The sequence below is a fragment of the Seriola dumerili genome, unplaced genomic scaffold (genome assembly GCF_002260705.1).
Source record: "Seriola dumerili isolate Sdu_G_001 unplaced genomic scaffold, Sdu_1.0 BDQW01000468.1, whole genome shotgun sequence".
NCBI lineage: Eukaryota > Metazoa > Chordata > Actinopteri > Carangiformes > Carangidae > Seriola > Seriola dumerili.
Genome location: NW_019174723.1, coordinates 1,261,231 through 1,283,773, shown reverse-complemented (window position 1 = coordinate 1,283,773; position 22,543 = coordinate 1,261,231). Strand labels below are relative to the sequence as shown.

The window sequence follows — 22,543 nt, the reverse complement described above, 5'->3', positions numbered from 1 at the left end:
GCATATGCATTTAATGACATGAACAACACTTATTGTTTATTATCTTTTGTATTGACTTCATACAAACTGCAATAAACAGATTGAAGTAAACAGAAAAAACTATATATAAATATTTGGTGAGCATCCTTTGCCTTTAAAACAGCCCCACTTCTCCTCAGTACACACAGTTGTTGTTTTTTTTTTTAAAGATACTTAGCAGGTAGGTTGTTTCAAGCATCTTGGAGAACTTGCTACAGTTCTGTGGATTTAGACTGTCTCTGTGTATTGCGTCTCTTCATGTAATCCCACACTGACTCCCTGATGTTGAGATCAGGACTCTGTGGGGGCCAGACCATCTGTTGCAGGGCACCTTGTTCTTCTTGTCTCTGAAGATAGTTCTTTATGACTCTGGCTGTATGTTTTGAGTCATTGTCCCGCAGCAGAATAGATTTGCGACCGGTCTCACTCCTCCCTGGTGATACAGAGTGATGGATAAGAATCTACTAGTAGCAGATGTTACAAAACGCTTATGAGAGACATCCAGTCAAACTGCACGCACTGGCTATTTAAACAATGAGTCCCGGTAGCCATGAAGGTGTCACCTGAACATATTCATCCGCGCAAGTGTAAACATAAGACTGCCTACAAAGAAGAGAATTGTTTTATACATTAGGCTACAATTTACTATCTCTTGATAACACGACGCGAGAAATTACGTCATGTTAATCACTATTAGATGTAATTTTTTTCAGGCCAGTGATAAAGTCGAAAGTGTCGAGAAACGTTACACTGAACGATGTCTCTGTAAGACTTTGGGCTGCAGCCTGAAGAGCTGACATCACGATAATCGCCTATAGCTCTTTCCTGCTTTAAATATGGAAATATTCAGTGTTGGAAGAAATTGCTCAGATCATTTGACTTGAGTAAAAGAAGCAACATCACGATTTGGAAATACTGTGTTACAATCAGAAGCCCTGCATTAAAACATTTTCCTTATGTAAAAGTGCAAAAAAATATATCAGCATCATAATATACTTGAAGTACCAAAAGTAAAAGAAGTCACCTTGCAGAATGGCCAGTTTTAGGATAATGTGTATTATATTGCTGTATTGTAGTAATTGGTGCATTAATGTGTACATCAAACTAATGTAGTAGCTGGTAAAGGTGGAGGTCATTTTTAATTAGCCTACTTTACTGTGCTGAGCTTGTGAATTATCTCCTTGGGATCAAGAAACTCCTTAACTTATCTTAGTCAATATATCATACTTTATTGATTGTGATACGGATACTGATTTTGTACTAATATGAATTCTGAAAAAGTAATAGAGTAAATAAATAATCAAATAAATGCAGTGGAGTAAAAAGTATACAATATAGTAGAGGCAGTAGAGGTTGCAGAAAATGGAAATATTCATGTAAAGTACAAGTACTTTAAAACTTTAAAACTTTACAGTGAATGTGCTCAGTTACTTTCCACCACTGGAAATGTTTGTGTACTTATTAACCATATGACATTTTTAATTTTTTTTGGTTTAGGTCCAAAAATCACTCACCACTCTAAACAAGCCCAATACAGATTTTATGAGGATAAACCATGGCCTTAGGTCCAGCTATTTTTATTATCTTGATCCTGGCTGTAGCTTAATGGTTACACATTTGGTCACCAGAAAAGCCCCAACTCTCATCAGTTCCACAGTAAATTCGACTGAATCCAATGCCAGGAGAGCAGGGTTTGATTAACCTACTACGGGCAAAAAGTTGTTGTTGAGTCCCTCACCTTTTATAAACTAAACAATCAGTTGATTTTTAAGGAAAATAACTCACAGATGTATTGATAATGAAGATAATTGCTGGTTGCAGCTCTGCTTCTATGATGGATTAATACGACTCTTGTGAGTGTTGATTACTTGACACACAGAAACAATAGAAGCAATTTGATAATACTAATAAAAGAGCAACAACAAATACAACAAATGAGTTCAACATAAACTAAAATGATGAAAGTCTTAAACCTACATTCTGGCTCATGGTCCCTCTTCAAAACCAGGGCCTCAAGATGGAGGATGGAAGACTTAATATAGCTGATAATATACTGTACTTCAGTGGTACAAGCTTCTGATTAATCAAATTATGTAAACTCAAGTGATATGTAGTAAACCTGGGGCTTTTGGGGCCCCTGGGCGACCGGTTGGAGGGGTATAGATTTGCATCTTGAAGCTGTGAGAAGATTAAAAATTAAAATTTCATGATATGATGTCTTTATAAAATGCATGGCTGGATTAACCTGCCCCGCCCCAGGGCAAGCATATGGTGTTCAGCCTTTATTGACCTCCACAATACATGGCAGTTTCATTATTTCACCCAGAAACCGACCAGTGATCTAGAGCTGAAATGATTAGTTGATAGATTAGTCGATTAGTTCTCCTATTATGGATTAACACTACTTTAAAGTAGGTTTTCTGTGTTAATTATTTGACAAAGAGAAAAACGAGCACAATATAAACTATAATAAAACTAGCTTTTGACACTGAATCCTTCCTCAAGACCAGAAGGATGAGATGGAGGATGGAGAAGCTGTCAGGGATGATTCTGTACTGCAGCGGTGCAAATTTGTGATTAATCCAATTACGTAGAACCAAATGATATATTTTACTTAAAAATAAATGCAGTTATAAGAAATACATACAATATGTTCGTAAAGACACTTGCATGTATACAAACATACTTTTACCTACAGTAGGCTACATATACTCATATATACATTAAACCAAAGTTAACAAGGGCTTGTACAGGACAGACAGGAAGCTGAAAGCTTATACAAAGACTCTCCTAAAAAGTCAAGTTAAGACAAACAGAATTACATCAAATAAAAACAATAAGGGCAGATAGACACAAATAAGGGACAGATTTGTAGTAAACTTTGGGCTTTAAGGGCCCCTGTGCAATTGCCTGGTTGGTTATCCAGCCTTACAAGAGAGGTATAGATTTGCAGTTTGAAGCTATGAGAAGATTAAACATCAAAATGTGACAATATGATGTCTTTATATAAAACGGGGTCTAATTAAAAGAAACTATTCACAACTTATTTATTATACAACAACACTGACGAAAATGGAAAACGTATTCCGCTTGTTGCTTATTAAGAAGTCGATTTAACACCAAACACTGTGGAAACTGATAAATCACACAGGCATTAATAAGAACTGTGTGGTGTCTAGTTTTTTGAGCGGACGTGCTTACTGCCTTGGAACATTCTCCTCACTGTGCGTGTGTGTGTGTGTACGTGTGTGAGAGAGTGTGTGTGTGTCTGCGTGTGTATGTGTTGCCTCCTCTGGTGTTGATGTCGACTGACTGCCATTGAGTCTGACGGTGAACAGACGGGCTTTTTCATAAAAAAAAACCAAAACACTCCAGGTGAACCGCAACACCTCCACGCTTTTTTGGAAGCAGTGACCCGTCCTGTCCGAGCCTCCACCGGGTCGGTCCGAAACGATGAGCCAGCCTCGGCCGGACGAGTTCAAGCCTCCTCCGGAGTGCCCGGTCTTCGAGCCCAGCTGGGAAGAATTTGGAGATCCTTTTGCCTTCATTAATAAGATCCGTCCCATTGCCGAAAAAACTGGCATTTGCAAAGTCCGCCCGCCTCCGGTGAGTGCTAAAAAACCTGATAAAACCGACGCGGATGCTGAATTAGTTGACCGTTAAGACGGTTGTAGATGGACCCGGGGATTTAAAGGGACTGTTCAACATGGCGGATACACGGCTATGTTCATTCTTTGTGCTGCCACAGCTAGCTAGCTCTCATTTGTGATTATTTACGTCGTGCTCTTTTGGTCGACTTTGAGCTCGGTGGCAGCAATGTGGATGTGTCAGCTAGCTAAAAGTGGACTGTAGTCGTGGTTCACCGTGTGTCAACAAAGTCCCTGTGGTCCGGTCATTGAGCCACTTAGCTTGTGTGCTAACCAACAGCTAGCAGCTCAACCTGTCATAATTTAGCACACGGCTTTGACATAGGTGGCTATGCGGAAGCCATTCGGCTGCGTAGAAGGCTATGATGATATCATAATACAATAAACATTCATTTTAACACTTCTTCGCCATTTTTATCTTTAAATTCCCGACAGCCCTTCAGTTAATTATGGGTTATTTGTTGAAGAGCATCATGATGCAGTTGGGTCACCCAGTGTACTCCAGTGTGTGTGTGTGTGTGTGTGTGTGTGTGTGTGTATGTGATCCATCACTTCTCGGTCAAACTGGCATTTTCTAATGAATAACTGAAGCAGTTCTTATTTGTTTCATGGGCCTGGCTAAATAATCGTGATAAGCCCTTTTATGTTCAAATGTCAAACAAATTGGGCCATGCTTTGGATAAGAATACACTGGGTTATTTCATTACAAAGATCACTATACTTGCTAAATAACAAGTTGGGCCTTTTGAAGTTGTGGTTTAACTCGCCTTATTACGCAACGTTACAGTTGTGCTGCACATTATTATAATTTATGTTTCTTGAAGATGAAGCACTGTTCATGTATGAGCCTGTGTTGTAGGGTGTTGTCCTCCATGTTGGCTTTGTGGTAAGCTGGGCTGGTGAGTGAGTCTTCCATCTGGCCATTTTGTGTGCCAGTGGGGTTTGTTGGCTACTGACTTTAAACAAGAATTTGGGTTTCTGCTGCTTGTGTGACAGGGTTTTGTCATTGTACATGCTAGGCCGTGCGTGGTATTGAGGCAAATATTGATTGATCTTGTGAGCTATAAACTGAAAAGGATCACTCTTTGCTCACTCACTGCTCACTTCTTTCTGTATCAGCAGGCCTTAATTCTCTGCCAAACTTGATCCTAACATCAGTTTTAAAACCTGCAACCAATCTACCTCATTTCAGCTTAATTTAGTCAGTATGGGTAAATACTATGAAAATTTATGAAATTTAGATCCGTGCTTTGAAAAACAATGCTCACAGTCTTTGGCAGTGGGCAGTCTTGAGAGGAAAAACAAACAGACTTTCCAGTATGACTTATCAATGCAACAATGAAAATCATAATTAAACTATCTAGGCTAGATGTTGTGATGACCTTCATTTGTATTTGTATTTTTGTTGCTGTTCAGGGTTGGCAGCCTCCGTTTGCCTGCGATGTGGACAGACTTCACTTTGTTCCTCGGATCCAGAGGCTCAATGAACTGGAGGTGAGTTTTGTTAGTCAAGTTATACCAGTGATTGTTTGACTATATCTACATGTGTCTGTTTGTACTCTAAATTGATTCATTTAATTTCCATGTTTTTGTTGTGTTAATGTTATTACTAGGTGTAGGCAGGCTACACTTATAATAACAATTATGGAACAGAGAACAGTAATGTTACTATTGCCTTGTAATAATGTTATGTAACAAAGAGTGGATTTCAAATTTAGACCGACAATTATGAGGGTTAATTGCCATTTAATACAGTTTTTCAACAATTAAATTTAAAGTGCATTTATTTATTTATTTTTAACAAAATGGACACAACACTCCTTGATAAGTTCTTGATACGTATAGGCCTGTTCATATTATATTTCTCCAGTGACTGTCTGGGTTTTCCTTGAGTGCCTTGAATTCCATGTCTACGTTGATTTCCTTGAATTGAACTTGTTTGTAGCTGACTGTTGTCATTGCTTATATGTCATTTCTCAGGCACAGACCAGAGTTAAGCTCAACTTCTTGGACCAGATTGCCAAATTTTGGGATTTGCAGGGATGTGCCCTGAAGATTCCTCATGTAGAGAGGAAGATTTTGGATCTATATAAGCTAAACAAGGTTGATAATTGACGTCACTGCACAATATTTTTATAAATATTTTAAAATGCAATTAACCAACGTTACAACATTAATGTAACTCACTGTCATTTCAGCTGGTAGCAGATGAGGGTGGATTTGACATTGTCTGTCGGGACAGGCGATGGACCAAGATTGCACTACAAATGGGCTTTGCCCCTGGCAAAGCTGTCGGCTCACACCTGCGAGGGCATTATGAGAAAATCCTCTATCCCTACAATCTCTTTCAGAGTGGAGCAAACCTGCTGGTGAGTTGGACACTTGCATCACTTTGACAGGACATCTTGTTCCTGATGATACACACAAAGAGATGGCTGTCATGCATACAGCAATGGGTGGCTCATATTTGAAGAAAGACCTAATAATGCTTAGCCATAGCTTTTGTTACTACTATTTATTTCAAACAGTTATTATGCTAATACATATGTCTTTCCCTTAGAAGCCACTTGTCCTAGAAAAACATTGAAGGCAAATTTAAATCATAAAACAAATGCATTATTAGGTTATGCATGTTTGTGTTGAACTACAGCTTATATATCGCAAACGTTTCAAATTTACTAAAGTTAATTCTGTTGTTTGACTAATATACTGGTGTGTGAATTTATCATCTGGTGTCTAGTATGTCATTTTATAGCTTTAGCACCCTGATATTCAGTAATATCTTGCAAGAGAGCTTATTCAAGGTCATTGGATTGGTATTGTGTGACCTCTTGGACAGGTCACTCTAAATTGTTTAATTACCCGAGCTCTCTCTTGCCTCAGGCACCAGAGCCAGCTTCCAAACTGATGCGTTTGGAGGCTGATCCTGAACTTGAAAAGGTATGTTTGTGTCCTGGTTAAGAAGCCACTTGGCTAACAAAATGCATGTTTATCTATGGCTGGATTTGTTTTTCAGAATTTAACCCTTCGTAGAACCATTTTATTTTGATATTAACATAAAACAAGCAGTCTTTCCCTCTACACGTCAGTCTACATTTAACATGTTTCTTGGGACAAACATAAAAAAACAATAGGCCTCATTCATCAATATGTTCTTAAGTATTTTCTTTAATTCTTTCTTAAGTTGTTAAAGTTCTTAAGAAAACTCTACATCAGATTCATGAATGTGTTCCTAAACCGCAGAATTGGGCGCACCTGTGTTCTTAGATTGATGAATGCCAATCTCCTCATAAATTGAAAGTGTGTGGCAGTTGGCCCTAATTAGCATCAGTAAACACTCAAAAATGCCCATAAAAAGGCTGAGACTGAAGGGTCGTGTGCAGACACAGACAGTAGTCACAAAGAGATACTGTAACGGAAAGTTGAGAAAATGCCAAAGCAAAAATCTTAAGACGGAGCACCAGAATCAAAACGCAAAAGGAACTTTAGTAGTTCTGAAGTGGACATACTGCTGCAGGAAGTGAGCTGCAAACGAGCGGTTAGTAGAACCAAAGAAAACACAATAACCACTTATTTTGTTCAAACATGTCAGCACTCAAAAGTGCGTAAGAGTGCTCTGGAGTGTACGTAGATTCTGTTCTTTCCTAAGAACAAATCCCAAATAAGAAAACTTTGGTGAATGTCAGAATCTTTGAAAAAGTGTGTAAGTGGGTTTTAAGAAGAAATTTATTCTAAGAATGGAAGGTGAATGAGGCCCAATGCTTTTGTTTCTGTCACAGTCAGCTGTCAGCCATTGTGTGACAGTTATGTATCAGTTAAAATACTGTAGTAGATTTTCAGTTTTCTTCTGTCTTTGTCAAGTGAACCTATAATTAATTAAAAAGAAAACTCAAAGATAAATCCTGAAGGTCTGATATTCATTACCTGCCCTTCGCTGCCTCAGATCAAATCTGTCTGTCTACTTCTGGTTTGGTATGTTCCTCTTGACTTTCTGTTTGGGGTGATGAGTTCTAACCACATCCTTCTTATGGCCACTTTTTTCTTCTGGCTGTTTAAGTTGAAACTATTTTTAATACAAACTACAGTCTTTGATAGAGTATGCCCCATTCTTTCAACCACACGTGGTAGCTGCTGATACTTCCTATAACTGTCACAATGGTTTGTTCAGTTCATTTTATTATAACTGATAAACTGAAGTAATAATAATGTCATACATGTATATAATTTGATCCTTTTTAAATTGTAGGATGTCGTACGCTCTCACTGCTTGTTTAAAACAGTTACATCTATTTTGACTGCGTTTACATATTCATATTAAAAGCTCTATATAATATTCCTTTGACATCTTACTGATTACTGCATTTGAGCGTACAGGTATTTCCAGTTAGGCACACAACAGCTTTTTTTTATCAGTGACTGTGGCTTTAACTGGCATATTACTTCCCTCAGTGTATTCAGAAGCCAGTCCAGTTGCTGGAGAGTACAGGAGGCATGGAGAGCATGGACACCAAGGAGCACAAGCTGCAGGACCAGGCTCTGAGGCCACCTGCCCAGGCACCTGACATTTGCCCCAGTGCCCGCAGAGCCAAACGCATGAAGTGTGAGGTCGGTGTTGTTGAAGAGAGTGACACACACTTTGTTAAAACTGTCCTGAAACCAGCAGCACAGACAGTATTCTTCACTATTCTCCACACATTTCCACACACATCATCATTTTAGTAGTTATAAGTTGCCAGCAGTTTCACTTCTCATTTATTCTTAATTAGGCCATCTGTGTGAAGACTGAACCAGGTGAGCCCGTCGACAACAGGCCAAACCTGAGGCGGAGGATGGGTTCTTTTGTTGCCAAGCCAGAACCAGGTCAGACTCCACATCCCAGAGTGAAAAAATTGTTATACTGATGTCAGTTACAGTATTTACAGTAACATTTTACTTTAACCACCAATATTCAGCTTTTGTAAACAGTATATAAACATTTAATTAATGTAGTAGTAGTAAAAGTAAGTGGTAGTAGTAGTAAAAGTAATTAAAGGGTTTTATTCAGAACTTCTTGTTATGACAGTTGTGACAACACTGACATTACTAGTGATAGCATGTTTCCTGTTGTCTTGCAGAAAAAGAGATTCCCATTCCAGTGAAACAGGAACCAGTTGAAAGTAAAGAACCAGTAATTGAAACTGACAAATCCAAGTCACGGTACAAAAAATTCATCCCTCAAGTTCCTCCAAGTCCAGTAAGTAGAAAAGTCTCTGCATGTGATATCAAATTTCCTGATCAAAAATGAATACGTATAGGCTGGATAGTTTAATGCATCGTCTGTCATACACACTCAACTTTCAGTAAAATACATTTCCTTTTTCCATTGTTTAAAAAAAAAATAAATAAAATTTTTATTTTATATAAGTTTATTGATTACAGGGCTCCATTGGCTTCTAGTAATCTAGGTTATAGTCTTCCTGTACAAATAACAGCAAAACTAAACTTGCATTACAAGCTACATGTAATTACATAAAAGATAAAAGAAAAGGTAAAACATACATTTACAGGAGGAATTAAATTAAGTCCAAATTGTTCTAAAACATGTTTGAACTATTACATAACCCATGCTCAGTGCTCTCAGAATCAGAAATTCTCATTAGATAAAAGTTACAAGAATAACTTCAGTTGCCAGTTTATTAGGTACACCCAGCTAAAACTAATGCGTGTAGGTTTCACTTTCTATTTAATGAATTTGGTGTGAGTTGGTGTTTTGCAGATGATTTCTGTCACTTCAGTCTGTAGTCATGGCTCTGAAACAGATTCATTACAAACTCCTCCTTTTGTTCTCCAGGTGGATCTGGTTGTGTGTCTGGTGTGTGGCAGTGGGGGAGATGAAGACCGTCTGTTGCTGTGTGACGGCTGTGACGACAGCTACCACACTTTCTGCCTGATTCCTCCTCTACACGACGTCCCCAGAGGAGACTGGAGGTGCCCCAAGTGTCTGGCTCAGGTGAGGATGAACTGCGAAGTCTGATTAACCTGATGCAAACTGACTCTTGGTTAATGAGCCGTGCAAGGTATTAAAACAACAAGCCTGTCTACCTCAAAAAAATAATTACAAAAAAAAATAAGAAAGAAAAGAGAAAAAAGAAATTATAGAAATGACTTTGAAAGTTATTAAATTACTCCAAAAACACATTTAACTTATTTGTTCAATGATTTTTTTTTTTTTTATCTCACATGCAGGAATGCAGCAAACCTCACGAGGCGTTCGGCTTTGAACAAGCATACAGAGATTATTCCTTGCGTGCATTTGGGCAAATGGCTGATGCATTCAAATCTGATTACTTCAACATGCCAGTTCATGTAAGTAGAAAACGTTTCAAAATAAACCCATTAGTCTCTCTGGGTCTGAGTACTTTAAATTTGAAAGTCTTTTTCGTGTGTTTTACAGATGGTACCCACAGAGCTGGTGGAGAAGGAGTTCTGGCGTTTGGTTGGAGCCATCGATGAGGATGTCACTGTGGAATACGGAGCAGATATTGCCTCAAAGGAGTTTGGGAGTGGATTCCCCATTCCAAATGGAAAATTAAAAGTTTCCCCAGCAGATGAGGTAAACTGATCCCCACACACTCTAAATATACCTCTGACATAAGGTATTCGAAACCTGAGAGCGCTGTCTGTGGAATCAAAATAATGCAGTCATAGGTTTTTGACTGTATTTGATAGTTTGAGTCTATCATAAAGATTAAGTGGTATGAGCAGTATATCGCCCAATAATTCATGGGTAATTGATCCAAGTATGTCGTCCCTCTTGCAGAAATACCTCAAGTGTGGCTGGAACCTCAACAACCTGGCGATGATGAACCCTTCTGTCCTGACTCATGTGACAGCTGACATCTGTGGGATGACGCTGCCTTGGCTTTATGTTGGCATGTGCTTCTCATCCTTCTGCTGGCACATTGAGGATCACTGGAGCTACTCCATCAACTACCTGCACTGGTACTTAAGAAAAACATCTGCTAATACTAAAGCTCAGCTGCTCTTCTTGTGTTTCCTTAGTTTGTGTTGCTAGAATCTGGACTTTGTTTGCTCCTCATTTTTGGCTCAGTAGAACTAAACTTTGTGTTTATTTTGTTTACTTTAAGGGGGGAACCCAAAACCTGGTATGGAGCTCCTGGTTTTGCAGCAGAACAGCTGGAGGAGGTGATGAAGAAACTGGCTCCAGAGCTGTTCGAGTCTCAGCCGGATCTGCTACACCAGCTGGTCACTATCATGAACCCCAACACCCTGATGGCCCACGGAGTGCCAGTAAGCCCACAGCTTCACACAGCTGATACTTTAATGAACAAGTAGCTGGTCTCTCTATCCAGAACATGAATCATCTTCTTTTGGCTCCCCTCTGCTTCAGATTTACAGAACAAACCAGTGTGCTGGTGAGTTTGTCATCACGTTTCCAAGAGCCTATCACAGTGGCTTCAATCAGGGCTTCAACTTTGCTGAGGCGGTCAACTTCTGCACCGTGGACTGGGTATGCATCACTTCATTTATGTTATTCTTAAAGACACGTCCCAGTTGTTTATGAAAATAAGCTACTTCCTCAAGATTACCTGCATAAAGAGGCAGTCCTTGTAAGAGACAGAATTTAGTATTATATATGATTTTACAACATAACACTAAAAACAGCCGTTAATCTAAGTGGCTGCCAAGCAACATACAAGTACTGGTATGAGTTGTTACTCTTTAATGCATCAGTATTCAGATTAACTTCCATGTTCAGAGATGTGTGGGATCTAATGATTATTTCATATGCTATTTCAATCTACAGATTATTTTCTCAATTAATCAGTTGGTCTATAAAATGTATCAAAGAGTCAAAAATATCCTTCACAAGTTCTCAGACCTAACAGACCCAGACCTAAAAGATATTAAGTTTGCTGTAACAAAAGAATAGGAAAAACAGAAAGTATTCACATTTGAGAAGCTGGAACCAGTGAAATTTTTCCTTTTCTGCTCAAAAATCATATAGTTATCAAAATTGTTGCAAGTAATTTTCGGTGAATTTCATGTATAAGCCAATCCTGTGACATCGTATTTTGGTTACCTGCATTTTATTGTGGACTCGACCTGACATAATTTGTCCTTACAACCCTTTTCTTTCCGATCTATGATACCAGATGCCTCTTGGCAGGCGGTGTGTTGACCACTATCGTATGCTGCACCGTTACAATGTGTTCTCCCATGATGAAATGGTGTGCAACATGGCCTCGAAAGCTGGCACACTCGATGTGGTCCTGGCCTCAGCTGTCCACAAGGACATGGTCGTCATGATCCGAGAGGAGCAGGAACTGAGAGAGAAAGTGAAGAAAATGGTAAGATAATCCTCATTATCATTATGTTAGCACATGATTATACTTATTCTGCTCACAACCTTAATAGAGACAGGTTGTGCACACAATTATCTTTCTGTAAAATTACATCTTTTTCATTTTCAGAGTAAAGCCATATAATAGTGTCATTTGTATGTAAGCTTCGTTGATTACTAACAGTGCAGGGTTTACAACAATTACATGTCTTTACAAGTCCAAAGAAATATCATGCTCATTCAAGCAGACACACTCTCTGTGTTGTGCTTTACTTGGATTGCTTTTAACACCTTTGTTGTTGTGTCACACCTTCAGGGGTTGTTACACTGCAAGGAGGCAAAATATGATCACCTCCAGGATGATGAGCGGCAGTGTGCCAAGTGCAGGACCACCTGCTACCTGTCTGCCGTCACCTGTCCCTGTAGCCAAGGAGTGTTGGTCTGTCTGCACCACATCAGCGACCTCTGCTCCTGCCCCGTCACCAACTACACACTGAAGTAAGTCCCTCTGGATCTGATTCAGAGGCAGTTAACAAGCTTTTCGTGCAGACATCAGAGTACAAGATGTATGAATGTAATGAATATGTCTGGAAAATTAATATTTTATTACTGAAAACTCTGAATCTGCTGAAGGAGATTTGTGTGTCTTATTACCACTGTGTGCCCTATAACTTCAGTGTTGTGTTTGCTCTTGCAGTTACAGATACACACTGGACGAGCTGTTCCCCATGATGACTGCTGTGAAGCAGCGAGCTGAGCTGTATGATGAATGGGCCTCCCGTGTGACCGAGACTCTAGAGGCTAAGCTGGAGAAGAAGAAAGGTAAGCAGCAGGAGAAAATAAGAAAACAAAGCATTAAAGTTACTCGTGGTTTTACATGCTTAAGCCAAATAACTTAACTAACTTCAGTGCTTCGTCAGCCAAAACACACATCTGCAAACTTTTGTTAATTATGTTTTCACTCGTAAAGCAATCTTTTATTGTGGGACTAATTTCCATGGTGGAGATACACTTTCTACCAAAACACTGTAGCTAGGAGGGATGGCTTGTCACACCTACTGTATGTAGGTACCTCCACCAACAGCAGCTCCTTAATGTCCCATTCGTAGCAGCAAAAATACATTGTTGTGGATACACAACATACACAATGTGACGTGTGTTGTATTCACACCATTAGCTGGCATCACTATTCTGCTACTTTTTGTGTACTAACCAGTCTACAGGTCATCTGGTCGTGATCATCTAATGATACAGCACATTTGAGTCTTATGTAGAGGAATGATGCGTTTATATGCTGTTGTTTTAGCTAAAACTGTTCTCCACAAAATGATTTTCAGGGACCATTCAGTAGAACTAACTGTCACATTTATGACCGTTTTTACAACCTTCATGTCTGATGATTATTTTTATTCCCTCTTGAGTTTCCAAACATCATAACTTATGAAGGCAATGCCATGTGGTTGCTCTGTCGTCAGCACGTGAATGCACCACCAGGAAGGATTCACAATCCACTCCACCATTTTAACACTATTAAAACTCTAAAGTTAGGTGGCTTTAACAAAAACCAGTGTGGACTAGTGTTTCATTATGAAGCTTTAGATTTACTGAGCAAGTTTCAAGTGTCTTGAGTTAATTTTGATAAGATACTAAAATTAACTGAAAACAATGGGCTCCTGAAAGGAGGAAAAAACTCATTTAAAAATTAAAGCACCACTTGCATGAATTGGGAAATGGCTGTCAGTAATATAAGTTATAAGCCCACAGGATTTACTGAGCTGTGCAAAACCAGTGGTGTGGTCTATGTTACAAAAGAACTGAACAAATTGCTGTGACCAAAAATGAAATGAAAAACAACTGGAACGCACTGCTGAGCAATGTGTTAGGCTATTTAAACTATGAATGTTTCTGTATGTGTCAGACTATGGTTGACCAGGTGTTCTCTCCTCAGGTCTGCCAGTCTTCCGCTCCCTTCTTTGTGAATCAGAGTCTAAGGTGTTCCCTGACAACGACCTGCTGCGTCGGCTTCGTCTGGTGACACAAGACGCAGAGAAGTGCTCATCCGTGGCACAGCAGCTGTTGAACGGCAAGAGGCAGACCAGGTACCATTAATACACTCTGCTATATCAGATAGGTGCATAGATTAGTTGTTTTCAAATTACATGTCTGGAAATAGTTTTAGTGCCTTAATGGGGTTATTTTTTTCTTCCGCTAGGTATCGGTGTGGTAGTGGGAAATCACGCAGCCAGTTGACTGTGGAGGAGCTGAGTTCATTTGTGAGGCAGCTGTATAACCTCTCCTGCAGTCTCCCTCAGGCGCCCATGTTGAAGGTAGGCTGAGGAGAAGAAACATGTCCTGTGACATTACCACAATAAAACTACATTTATTTTAATTAAAGCTGCGCAAACACTGTGCATTTTTGTTATGTCCTGCTGCCACCATGCTACATGGCATTTGGGACATTATGTTGTCATGGTTCATGATCTCTCACTCTGTAGATACATTCACGTGACGATGATAATTCAAAACGATGCATAGAAACTTACACCACAGGTACCCGATATGGAGCATGATTAGACTGATTAGATTGGAGCACCTTTCTGCATAAATTTGCATATTAATGAGAGAATTTATAATTTCACAGAAATTGCTGTAACTGCAGCACTTCAAGCTAATAAGTTCAAATTGATACCAAATATGTAGCATGCAGAGACAAACGTGTTGGTATGGAAAATCTCTGCTAATTAATGAGCTAACTGGCTAATTGATTTTTGTTGTGAACATGATAACTCAAGAACTCAGGTGCCCCAGGTGGAGTAGATCTGATTAGATTTCGGTGTGCCACAATGCGAGTGTTCACACAGTCAGTCAGTTCTGCCCATGAACAGTCGCAGTAAAGTTTATTCAAACAAGGGCTGCCTCCTCAACAATGATGACAAAAAAGTATCATCATCAAAAGTTCTAAGTAAGAAGAAATGGAGCTGCAATTGCCTATAAGATTCTGTCCCACTTGTCTGTTCTGCTACAAAGTGCAGTTTCATATCACATCAGGTTCAATCAAGACTTTTGGTCACAACATCTAAAATACTTCTTCACATGCTCACTACAGTTTGTAATGGATCTTTTGACACCGTGGAACTGCTTAAAGTGCCAGACGCCCAACCAAAACTTCAGACAAGCCAGAAACCTAGCCGATCATCCGACAGCCAGATCGTTGAGCGTTCAGACACTTAATCTGGCATTGTGACCCCTCAAACTGAGCTTCAAACAGCAACCAATCTGGAAGACATTCAGCTCAAATTCAGGGTTAAAATTGGGCTTAACTACTGCATATATTTCTGTGTGATATAATGAATGTGATTTTGAATAACACAGAAATCACTAGACTTTAACTACTTGTATGTCTGGATTGATTTCTTCCTTCAGGAACTCTTGAATCGCATCGAAGACTTCCAGCAGCACAGTGAGAAGGTCCTGGCAGATGAAGTTCCCAGCGTCGCTGAGATCCAGAGCCTGTTAGACGTCAGCTTTGACTTTGACGTGGAGCTGCCAGAGCTGCCTCGCTTGAGAGTGAGGCTGGAGCAGGCACGCTGGCTGGAGGCGGTGCAGCAGGCCAGCACCCAGCCTGCCACCCTGACTCTGGAGACCATGAGGAGGCTCATCGACCAGGGGGTCGGCCTGTCGCCTCATCCTTCCGTGGAGAAAGCCATGGCACGTCTTCAGGAGCTGCTCACTGTGTCCGAGCACTGGGAGGACAAGGCGAGCAGTCTCCTCAAAGCCAGGTGAGAGCAGCATCGACTGATCCATGATGATATTAGCATTTAAAACCATAGGGTCAAAAAAAACATCCAAAACATCAACAGGAAGTGATAGTTGTGATAGGTATTCATGCTCTGTTACCAGTAGATTTAATCAGAAGACCAATCTTTTCCTTAATGTAATTTTATTCTACCAGTCAAAGCTTGAACTTTCTGTCCAGGTAATTGCACTGACTTATTGTAACTTTATAATGTAATATGACGTCAGTGCTCCTGATTTTGCTTCATTTTAATTACAGCTAGTGCAAAATGCTGCTGCTAGAATATTCAACAAGATCAACAAAAAGTGAGCATCATATTTAGTTCTGCCCTCATTCCATTGGTACTCAGTGCTGTTCAGTATTAACTGTCACAAGTGCTTTTCAAAGGCTTTTAATGGCATGGCTGTCAGGAATGTGCATCTCTTCTCTCCATTGTCAGAAAAACTAATTTCAAGTCAGGGCTTAAATTTCTACATTTTCTAAAAGCGTTCTGTTCCTTCACCATGCTTAGTTTACTGCAGCTTAGTATTTTGCAGAAGATGTTTGACACCTCTCGAGACTTGTATTATATTTCAGTCTTGATTTTAAAAGTAACGGTAGGCTTTAAAATATCCGTTAAAAACTCTGTGTACAGGACATGTTCAACAATTTGAAAGTTTCCTGTGAGGATGTCTGAAGAAAATACCATGACAGCTCTTGTTATAGATAAATGTTCAATTGGAAGTGATGCAGGTATTGTGTCAATGTTTATTACCTGCAGTATATCATTTGTGTTTTACTGCCCATCAGACCTCCACACTCCATAGAAACCCTCAGTGCTGCTGCTGAGAAAGCATCTGGCATCCCCGCTTACCTCCCAAACTGTCTGCTCCTGAAGGACACCATCAGAAAGGCCCAAGAGTGGCTCCAAGAAGCAGAGGAGCTTCAGGTTAGGGCACTCATTATTCTGCATGACTGGGGGGGGGGGGCCGGGGGGGGTNTACCTGCAGTATATCATTTGTGTTTTACTGCCCATCAGACCTCCACACTCCATAGAAACCCTCAGTGCTGCTGCTGAGAAAGCATCTGGCATCCCCGCTTACCTCCCAAACTGTCTGCTCCTGAAGGACACCATCAGAAAGGCCCAAGAGTGGCTCCAAGAAGCAGAGGAGCTTCAGGTTAGGGCACTCATTATTCTGCATGACTGGGGGGGGGGGGCTGTGGGTGTTATTCTTTGTGTGGGTTGATTTGAAAGTGATTGCAACACTAAAACAATCTGCTTATTTCAGGCCAGTGGTTGCGTACTGATGGTGGACAGCCTCTCTGACATGGTGCTACGTGGACAAGCCGTTCAAGTCCACCTGGAACCTTTAGACAGGCTGGAGTCTTTAATGGTAGAAGTGCAGGAATGGAAAGAATCTGCAGCTACAACTTTTCTTCAGAAAGACTCAACTCTTACCTTGCTGGAGGTAAAATCCCACAAATTTGAAACGAATATTAAGACCATAAGGCTGTCATTGTTCAGCTCAGCTTATTTCTTACATCCACTGTATCCAGCTGCATCGTGTCCTAGTTATGTCCCGGCTCCTTCTGGATTTTAATCTGCACTGGAAAAGTTTAACCTGTTCTTCAGCCGCCACATTTCTAATAAAATTTAGAGCTGTTTCATCACCATTTGTGGTGTTTTACAAGAATATTGAACACACTTTTACATGTCGATGTGGTCACAGATCCTTAGTGGCTGTAGACAACCTAACTTTGTGATTACCCATTTTAAATGTCTGTAAAGCTGATCACACACCACATCTGCTTTCATACTCTAACAAACCTGTTATTATGTTAATTTTGTCAGATGACATCATTATGTATAATGAAATAAGGATCTGATGTGCACCGCATCAGCAAGTAGTGTGAAATGAGCCATGATTTAATCACTATTTCTTTCTGGTTCCTTTGTCCAACAACAGAAGCAGATAATAAGTAAATGAGAGCAACTAAGTCATGAGTTTGCCTATCTTAAAACAAAGTATGTGTTATCAAAGAAAGCAGGACGGGACAGAACAGAGGTTTTTCTATCTCCCTCCTTCCCTTTGCTTTTTTCCTTTCTTTCTCTCTCACTAATTACAAACACTGTATATTTGTTAAGACAAAGTCTGTATCAAAGGAAATGCATCATCAGATATTCATCTTAAGTCAGTTGCAAATAAATATAGCCAATACAAGTCAGTTTCAGGCTTCAGAGATGTTAGCTGTTTCAGCAAAAGTAGACCTGGTGTGTAAAGGTAGCAGAGCTGGTGGACATCTGCCTTTACTTCTCTGGGCCTGTTAGTGCAAAAGAAGCCTCACAGCTATTCTTTTCATCACAGGTTCTGTGTCCAAGATGTGAAGTTGGAAATGTACGCTCTCCAAAGAGGAAGGCCAAGAAAGGGAAAGAATCACCTAAAAGTAACAAAAAGAAAACGCTGAGGCTCAACACTCTCACTGAAGTGGAAAAAGCGCTTTCAGAGACCAAGGATTCTACCTCTGCGGTAAGTGTGGCCATTCCAGCAGTTGCCTTCAAACACAAATATATAAGGGACTATGTGAGTAGATGTAATTGCCAAACTAACACTGACTTGTTCTCAATCTGCCTTCATTTTGTTCACCAGATGGCAACTCTGGAGGAGCTGCAGGTTCGGGAGATGGAGGCTTTCTCTAATCTCAGGGCAGCAAATGAGTCAAAGCTCCTTCCCACAGCAGACTGCATGGACCTAAAGGTGTGTGTCTGTCAGAAGGCACCCATGGGTGCGATGCTGCAGTGTGAACTCTGCAGGGATGCCTTCCACAGTGTGTGTGTCAGAGAGGCATCAGACTCCTGCGAAACACAGCCATGGCTCTGTCCGTATTGCCAGCGATCAGAAAAACCACCCTTGAACAAAGTCCTCTCCCTGCTATCGTCTCTGCGGCGCATTGGAGTGCGCCTGCCGGAGGGCGACGCTCTGCACCACCTGGTTGAGAGGACAGTTAACTGGCAGCACCGAACACAGCAGATCTCACAGACATGTAACCTACCAGAGCTGGAAGAGAGACCAGGAACTCCTCCCACCCTGACATGCTGGGTTTCAGGCAGCAATGACACTCACAACAACACTCAGGTGCCTCATCATCAGCTTGTGTCACTGTTTTTGCAGTTCAGTGAAAATGTATTATTTGCAGATGTTAACTGTAAGATTTGATGTGTGTGTTACAGGCTCCTTGCTTGACTCCAGAGTGGAATAGGACAAGCCATTCTCAGACTGTCTTCTACACCGAACAGAGATGCATACCACTGCAGGGTCTGTGTCATTATATTCTGAGCTGCAGTAGTGACTAAATGAAGAAAACTCTTTCTGTAGATAGGTTGAAAACATGAGTTGTGGTTAATTGTTCATTTTAGATTAGTATTGTTTATATTCTGGGTGTTTTTCTGTGTGACAGGCTTGAGTCAGGAGCTGGAGGAGCTGATGGTGGAGGGGCTCCTGCTGCAGGTGTCTCTGCCAGAGGTTCAGAGCCTCTACCACATTTTACTGGACAGAGCCACAAGCGAGCACATAAACAGATGCATGTTGCCACCACAGGACGAGTCCACAGACTGTGACAAACACATGCAGTTTAACTCTCAGGGAAAAAATCTGCCACTGGACCAGGTACAAACAAAGAGAATCTATGAAAACACATAACATAATAACTGCCTCAATATCAGTTTTCATTTGTGTTGTTTTTATTTTCAGGATGGTGTCAACGCCATGAGGGAAACCATGACTGGCTCAGAAAAGAAAACGAAGCGGCATCTGGAGAGGGAAGGTTTAGATGCAGAGCGCAGGCTGAAGGACAAAAAACACTCTCACAAAAGACAGAAGATGAATAAGAAGAACCTGCAGCGCAGACCAGCCTCGACCTCGTCCTCCCCACGCTCGGATTTCTCCCAGTCTGACGACTCTGATGAGGAGATGGCTGTGTGTCCAGCAGAGAGGTGTCAGCTGCCAGAGGGAGATGAGGTGAGAAAAATGTCACTGCAAGGGCACAATAAAACCTCTGACATACAGTTTATCTCTACCCTGCAGGACAGGACAGTTTACCACCCAAAATAAATTCATGTTCTTGAGAAATAATTGAACGTCATATTGTAGGTAGTAAATTACATTCTATGTGTTATTTGAAGAGTCCTTAAAAGTCCTTAATATAAATTACCTCTTTGTTTCAAGAAGCAGGTTAAGAAGGATCTTTTAATGGCCAGCATGAACAGGAGAAATGATTACAGCAAAAACTGTTTGAGAGTACATACGGGTATGAAGACGAATTTGAAAAAACTGTGAACCTATTCTTTAAGATCATTTAAGAAACTGAACTTTCAAATAAAGAACTTGATGACACTAAATTAACCATTTAAAGTGGATGTAATCAGTATTTTTATATTAACAACAAATAACAAGGATCCACTTGCAGCAAAGCACCCAAAGAGACTTATCACTCGACTCTGCCGTTCCCCTCATACTGAGCAGTTCAATGTGTTTCAGCTGTTGTTCAGCAGTTTTATGGCGCTGTAACGTCACTGTTTTGGTTCACTCCCACTGATCTCATAGCTTCGTTTTCAGCATAAAAGCTTTTAAAACCCACTGTTCACTACCTGCTCCACACCAAACGGCACCACACAGAGTTCGAGACTAGCTGGCGAACAAAGAGTAGCGGAGCATTTAGCAACTACAGTCACATGTTTTCTTCAGGAGTTGGTGGCGACCAGAATCAGAGCTAAAAGAGAGTGAACATTGGACTTAGATTCATGAGGCGGCCTGAAACTTAACTCTCTGGATGTGTAAATAAACAGCTCAACAGTTCACAATATCAACTTGTTTACAATTTTTTTTTTTTTTTTTTCCTGCTGCAGGAAAAATCTGTTATTTCAGGTTTAATGTTAAATCATACTCTGTCATAGTGAAACCATCTTCTGTGTGTTTGCCTGCAGGTGGATTGGGTTCAGTGTGACGGCAGCTGTAACCAGTGGTTTCACCAAGTGTGCGTTGGTGTTACAGCTGAGATGGCGGAGAAGGAGGACTACATTTGTGTCAGGTGTACACTGAACGACGGACACATGAGGAAATAAATGAAGAGAAAGCGGAGATTTTTCAGAAGAATGGCTGAAGAGGCCTGTCTGTCGTCAGCCCGTTATTGGAGCCACCAGTCTGGATGTGTCACTGATCCTGTACCCACCCCCCCCACCCCCCACCCCCTCCTCACCCCTGTCTTGTCTGTCTGACCCTTTTGTAACAACGGTGCTATCTCCTCTTTGACTTGTTGTCCAGAACTATAATGTTTAGTTATTTTTTGTATTTTTACATATATATTATATATATTTCTTTCTTCTTTTGAATTGTTTGTGGTTGTCTAAATGAAAAAAAAAAAACAAAACACAGGATGTGACGTGTGCTGCATGGGATTCCATTACATTGGCGCAAAGGAGTCTTAAACATGGTGCACCCAGTAAAGAGGGTTAATCAAGGGGTAATATTATCTTCTCTGGAACTTCCTTGCATGTTAAACCAGAGCTAAGGGGACAGAAGTCAAGGTTTTCATCCCCTATCCCCAAAAGAATTACTATAACTTTTTTTTCCTTTGAAATCCAGTGTTTAGTACATGCATCTTAATATAATTATTCCCATTTTTTTGTAGAATAGGTTTATTTATCTGAGCAATAATTTTTGTCTGAATTGACTTCAATGGTTTGATCTCCGCTGAGTTGTGTTGGTGCTTTAGCGATGGTGTGATGTACAGAAAGCTACAGGGGTGGATGGTTCACTGCTGTGGAGTCGAAATACAGCAGGCCGAAGGAAAAAGTCTCTGCTGACATGTACATCCACAGCATGTGAGCTGGTAAATGTGACTGTGGGAAGGACTGGGGGGTAGCTGAAGATGTTACAAGTTTATATTGTGGAATAAAGCCCTTTTGTTCTATGGAGAAGTCTCGTGCATTGACTTGAACATGGTAGAAAGAAACCACTAGATGTCCTCGTAATCATTATAAGGGACCATCAGACTTTTTACACTCATTTATTCTTTACACCCAGAGTAAATTTAGCTGAATCATTTGCAACCCATGTCTTATGAAACACAGTTTTTACTATAGTTGTATTGTTTGTAATGAAAGTGTTGTCCTGGTCTCCTGGTCTCAGCTGAAACATAATTTCACAAAACCAGTTTAAAGCTACACATTCAGAGTTCTCTCCTGACAGCTGGACACCTGGTGACTGCAGTGGACCAGACCATATTGAATGGCAGTTTCCCCAATTTTGCCAATGATCGTGTTCTGAACAAACTATTGCCTCAATGTCACTTATCCACCAGAACTGGGAGCAACTCTGGAATTGTTGCAGAGGTAAAACTTTATTATGTGGCAGGTGTGCTCTTAAATTTCATGTTAGTGTACTGTAATCTAAAAGTTTTGTGTACAAGCTGTTCCCACTAAATCTTTGAGTAGAGTGAGCGAAATGGGATTCAGCTGAATAATGAAAATGTTTACGTTATGACACATCATTTTGTTTGTGTTTAATAAACATAAAACATTCAGCAACCTGGTAATTTTATGTCATAAAACATATTCCCTGTTCATATGACATGGAAATAAATGCTCAAAAAACTAATTATTTTGTTGTGTGAATTTCCAGTCAGACGAAGCCGCAGTTAGTTTGTCTGGTGCACTCATAACCTTCATGTTACTGTTCTGTTATAAACTGAAGTTTTGTGTGT

General features: G+C 40.4%; 1 protein-coding gene across 1 annotated transcript; it reads left to right on the top strand.

The window, feature by feature from the left end:
• Positions 1–3,194: 3,194 nt before the first annotated feature.
• LOC111234892 (lysine-specific demethylase 5B-B-like) lies at positions 3,195–21,003 on the top strand. The gene is made up of 28 exons (XM_022763090.1): positions 3,195–3,624; positions 5,082–5,159; positions 5,646–5,768; positions 5,864–6,034; positions 6,549–6,605; positions 8,115–8,270; positions 8,432–8,525; positions 8,780–8,898; positions 9,496–9,654; positions 9,891–10,010; positions 10,099–10,257; positions 10,465–10,646; positions 10,793–10,955; positions 11,056–11,175; positions 11,822–12,016; positions 12,326–12,507; positions 12,707–12,831; positions 13,958–14,108; positions 14,222–14,336; positions 15,433–15,788; positions 16,595–16,733; positions 17,074–17,253; positions 18,151–18,312; positions 18,433–18,918; positions 19,014–19,098; positions 19,241–19,449; positions 19,534–19,800; positions 20,766–21,003. Exons 1-28 carry the CDS (start codon positions 3,472–3,474, stop codon positions 20,901–20,903), a joined length of 4,644 nt encoding a protein of 1,547 aa, XP_022618811.1. The 5' UTR covers positions 3,195–3,471; the 3' UTR covers positions 20,904–21,003.
• Positions 21,004–22,543: the final 1,540 nt, after the last annotated feature.

What these genes read in the sequence shown, in the direction of transcription:
- LOC111234892 (XM_022763090.1), top strand. Translation starts at nt 3,472, where the DNA reads ATGAGCCAGCCTCGGCCGGACGAGTTCAAGCCTCCTCCGGAGTGCCCG. An exon ending in GCCCCAAGTGTCTGGCTCAG is followed by an intron (nt 9,655 to 9,890) that starts GTGAGGATGAAC and finishes TCTCACATGCAG; the next exon opens with GAATGCAGCAAACCTCACGA. An exon ending in CCAAGGATTCTACCTCTGCG is followed by an intron (nt 18,313 to 18,432) that starts GTAAGTGTGGCC and finishes TTTGTTCACCAG; the next exon opens with ATGGCAACTCTGGAGGAGCT.